General features: G+C 41.3%; 1 protein-coding gene across 1 annotated transcript in view; it reads right to left on the bottom strand.

Annotated features, from left to right (window-relative positions):
* LOC137993506 (uncharacterized) overlaps positions 1 to 5,000 on the bottom strand; it is a 12,180-nt gene that overhangs the window by 4,926 nt on the left and 2,254 nt on the right. Inside the window, exons 2-3 of the mRNA XM_068839414.1 lie at positions 4,801 to 5,000; positions 4,066 to 4,180 (exon numbers count right to left, since the gene is read on the bottom strand). The exon at positions 4,801 to 5,000 is cut by the window's right edge and continues 63 nt beyond it. Coding sequence (XP_068695515.1) covers positions 4,066 to 4,180; positions 4,801 to 5,000 — 315 coding nt within the window. The remainder of the gene's footprint in view (positions 1 to 4,065; positions 4,181 to 4,800) is intronic.

Here is a 5,000-nt window from a genome sequence, read left to right as displayed (position 1 = left end):
ACGTACCCTAAATGTAGGTATCAAAAACACCCTACTCTGTCCCTCTGACTGGCTGAGAATATGGCGCAAGAATTTTTCAACAAATTACCGAGAATAACACTTGACACCTAAAGAGAGGGTCCCCATTAGGATTTCCGGGATCTGGTAATTGGTCTTTTTGGAGCCCGGGATTCGGGACTCTATAGAAATATGGGAACGAGATTCGGGATTGCATTTTATGGACGGGACGCGGGATTTAGCGTTATTACGAAGCGGGATCCGGGAAATCGTCACTTTGAAGCCTCGAGATCCGGGATTTCTGACAGCGAAAAACTCAAAATAAACTCAACTTTTGCCGTCGGTAACAACGAAAATATGCTGTAGCGCATAAGCTAGAATTGTACTCTGCGGTTTTCGAAAATGTCGGACAACACCATCATCGCTGTTCGCGACTTTACACGATATTATTGATTGTGTGGCTCTTTTTTATTGGAAGGGAAAGAGCAGAAATTCAATTTTTGCGGAAAGAGAAATTTCGGGCACAACTTCCGCGGAGTGTCAAAACATTGAACAAGAGTGGCAGGCCTACCACAGGCGCCCAAGCTCAGTGCGAGGGAAAGCCAACAAAAATATAAGTCAAACAACGGCTACAAACATAATGATAAAGCGCATTTTACTTTTGACTCGACGTTTCGCATGCTACAACATACATCTTCAGAAGTGACGGTTGAACAAATTCAAATATGATCACGATACATATTAAGTTAAGAAGACTGGTTACTAGAGAGAAAAAGATAAAAGTAGTAAGATAAATAGATAGCAGTAAAAATTGACCGTTTAATAAAGCCGGAGTTTTTCACTGCCAACGTTTTCGTTTAACGCTGGTTTAAGGTCGCGTATTAATAAAGTTTCCTTTATTTTACAATGCAAATCAGAGCTACCATTTGCTAAAACTTGAAAATGGTTCCATTTTATGTTGTGACCTGTTTTTACTGCGTGATCTACAATAGCGGAAGTTTGACTGATCCATTGAGTGCTTTGAAATGATCTTTTTTACGGTCACGTAAGCGACGTTTCGTTTTACCGATGTAAAACTCATTGCAGTCCCAACAGTATGCCTTATAAACAACCTTGGATTTTGGTGATTTGCACAAACGATCTTTATAAGGAAAAAAAAAAGTCAAAAGTAAAATGCGCTTTATCATTATGTTTGTAGCCGCTGTTTGTTTTATGTTTTTCATCAAGTTGAAATGGCTAAGGAGAAAGAACAAAAGTAATAGAATTTGTATAAAAGACTTGAGAAGACAATTATACGAAAAAATTCTCAATCAAAAAGCTTAACCTAATTGCCATTGTGGCTCGCTTCCTTCCTGTTTTTTTTTTTCGTTTTGTCTTGATTTTTTTTTTTTTTTTTTTCAGATTCGATGCGAATAGACCTAATCGGCTAACTCAATGTTGTACCCAATTCAAACCCTTTGGGAATAAAACGTTTTGTTCCAGGTATTTCCATATCATTTAAATATAAATGCTACATTATCATGCAAATACAATAAACAAAGAATCTTAATCCCGGGAGAATTGAATTGGGTACAACATTGAGTTAGCCGATTAGGTCTATTGAGCGGTTTTCAATTCCTCGGTTGAAAACAGTATTCAATATTCCTGGATAAAATGTTCCCACGGTTACAATTCCACATCAGTCAATTCCATCATTAAACTTTTATTTTAACCCAAGAACAAAGTAATAGCAGCCCTGCGAGCGACCTCAGGCAGTAATTTGTCTACTCGATCGGAACCAAAAACACTTTCGGCAGATGCATTTCTCAGCAATGCTAGACGGTTGAACTTTGTAACTACACATGTTTTGTCTCCCCTGGGTCCCGGCATGACTGCATTGTCTCCCTCGTCCAATCACAGTCACACCTCCTTCTTGTTGCTGAACTTCAAAAACACATTCAAAGAAATGTGTCGTTGACAAACTACGGTCTAGCACCCCAGTTAGGGTTCAGTTTGGTAAATCGGGCAGGGTTACAAAGTTCTCGCTGAGCTTGGGGCACCTGTGAACCTACACGACTCCCTAGCCGCCTATCGCGTGTTTTATTTAGCCTTTCAGTTTTGTAACTTGGCTCTCACGAGTATATCTTTGATTGACCTCCCCCTTTTGTAACATATGAGGGGAGGGTTTTTGTAGATTTCTTTGAGCAATGGTTGTCGCTCCATAAAATGCCAGTCTTTCATAGGGATTTGTTTTAAGTCCGTCACTGCTGGGTGGTATTGGGTAACGAAAGGCAAGATTCGTCTGCTCTCTTGTGTTTGAAGGAGTGCCAGTTTCCTGTTTTCAAATTGCAGTTCTGAAAGGATCCTTTGAACAAGATATTTGGGATAACTTCTTTCACGTGGGCGCGATTTAAAATTCTAGATGAGCTGTTCAAATACTTTTAGAAGAGTTGTTCTGAGAAGTCTCAGAGCCTTGCCTTTGATGAAGTCTTTTTTGACTCTCGGTGGGTGCCACGAGAAGTGCGTTCATTGAAATGTTTCAGTGGGTTTGAAGTGCGTGCGCACATCAAGGACTGAATTGCTCTTGAACCTTTGGCCTTTGTAAATATTTGTGTCCAGAATTGTCGTTTCTGTATCTGAAATTTCAGCTTCACTTTCGGATTCACTCGTGGGTCGGTGTTTGTTTACTTACAATGAACTGCATTATCTCCTCTCTTTTTTAAGTCTAGGGAGAAAATTTGTGATCTACATATCGTTTCCAAAAGAGCAGTTTTGGTACGCTTTGGTTTAAAATGTCTGTTTCAACCTTAGCCATGAAGATATTGGCAAAAGCGACTGCCATTTTTGTACCCATGCCTGTTCGATGGGTTTGTAGGTAGTGTTGACCTCGTGACCATTTTCCTCACCTTTTGTAACGCCTGCTTTTCGCAGTTTGCATTTTTAGCATGACGGGGAGTGCTTTCATGCTAAATGGGAATGCTAGGAAGAAAATTATTCTTGTTGATGATCGTATACATTAGCAACAGATTCAATTACTGTACTAATTATGGACAATCACGCATCATTTCGGTTTCAAAACTGTGATTGCGAACGCTACAATTATGGTTAATTGGATCATGAAGGTTTGTGGAAGATTAACAAGGCGTAATCTAAATCGACTGTAGTTGTAATGCATCAGTCAATTCCAGCAGTGCCCATCCCCCCCCCCCCCCCGGGCTAACCCCCGGGCATTATCTTTTTTTTTTTAAATGGGCAAAATCCCGGGGTGGGAACACATAAGCTGTGTAAATGCCCCGGGGTGGGGACGAAGAAAGAGGGCAAATGCCCCGCCCCAGGGATCGTCGCCTTCCAATAGGCGCCTGTATTCGCAGGCTACTTTGTCTGTCAAGAATCAAGACATCTTAAATGATCTTTCATCGCATTTTACGCTCGCAAGATCTGTCTTCAAGATCGCATCATTTGAATTCGCAACCCTTCAGTGTTTCATATAACTCCGCTTTCATGAATTTAAAAATTGCTAGGCTAGTTTTGAATGCGAATGCAAAGTAGTCGTCTTTACGCAGTCTTCACGTCAGTGATTGTTTTGTGATATTAGTTCACCTTGTCGCTTTTATATATTCATATGCTTGCAAGTATAAATGAAGAAATACCTAAAATTGAGAAAACATACCTTTCAAAACATCCACAAGTTTTTCGAGTCCGTGACGGACAAGCCAGTCTTTAACGAAGGCCTCGTCTTTTCCGATAAACTCTTCCATGTTAATTCGAAAACATGTGTGTCAAATGCCCGCGGGTCGCCCCGGGGTAGGCTAACGCCCAGCACCCGGGCCGCGATAAAATTGCAAATGCCCCACCCCCGGGATTGACAACTTCAGCAAATGCCCCGCGGTTGCCCGGGGGGGGGGGGGGGAAGGATGGGCACCGCTGGAATTGATTGATGCATAATTGACGACGAGGTTTGGACATCACGTTGTGACGTCATGACCGGGACCGGGATTGGCTGATAAAAACGTTCGGGATTTCGGGATTAAGGGAAAATCTTCTAAATACAAATCGCTCCAAAAGAGTTATCTGATCTTTACCCCTTACCTTTCTCACAGTGTTCACCATGGTAACCGGAGGGGCATAAGCAACGATAACGCTTGCTTGTAAATCCAGACTGACAGGTAGCGTGGTTCCGGCAAAGGGTGTGGCCACAATGATTCTTTAGGAAAGGAAAGAACATTTCAACGGGAAATAAAAATCAGTCTGCCTTAGTTTGATGCTACACTGGTTTTGAGAATTTGAATGAGGCTTTCAAAGTTGTAATTTAAAAACACAGAGTAGCATCAACTTTCGTTGGTTGTGAAGAATAGTCTTCTTTACTGCATGTATAAAAGGAGACAGTATTAAATTGAATACTATTTTATGTGATGAATGCCATTTGTTCCGTAAGCGGTCTTTTCCACGAGTAACTGCGAACAAATTGGAAATAATTCTAATCATTTAATTGTTTAAAAGAAGCTTTGGCCAAAAGCCTCATGCTTTTTTCATAAAACGTGAAGACCTGGGATGTGGGAGGATGGAGGAGGACACAATACGGAAAAAAATGTTGGTTATGAGAAGAGTACCCCTGCGAAGAAAACCTTCTCAACAAAGAAGAAAACCTAATAACTCAACCCGGATATACCACCAGGTTCGGGAATCGAAGAAGGGGCACATTGCCGGGATACGAGCACAGCGCAGTGCTCCCGGGAAGAGTACCCCACGGGTACTCATGCGTACCCCCTCGATACTCATCCGAAATGTTAAAAAACACGTTGAGATCAAAAACGTTCGTTTTACCTCTCCTCCACGGTAGACAAAGTCTTTTGCGTCTTCGAAATCACCATCTTGTTCAAGATGTGTTGCATTATTTAATTCACAACTGAATGTTCCCTCTGGACTCGCGTTTATCTCTAAATTAAAACTAACGCAATCATGTTCTTGATAACAACAGAGTTCGCATATGTCCATGTTCCCGACTTGCACTGTACTTATGATGT

The sequence above is a fragment of the Montipora foliosa genome, chromosome 2 (genome assembly GCF_036669935.1).
Source record: "Montipora foliosa isolate CH-2021 chromosome 2, ASM3666993v2, whole genome shotgun sequence".
Taxonomy (NCBI): Eukaryota; Metazoa; Cnidaria; class Anthozoa; order Scleractinia; family Acroporidae; genus Montipora; species Montipora foliosa.
The sequence above is the reverse complement of the archived record's forward strand: the minus strand, read 5'-3'. Positions and strand labels throughout refer to the sequence as shown.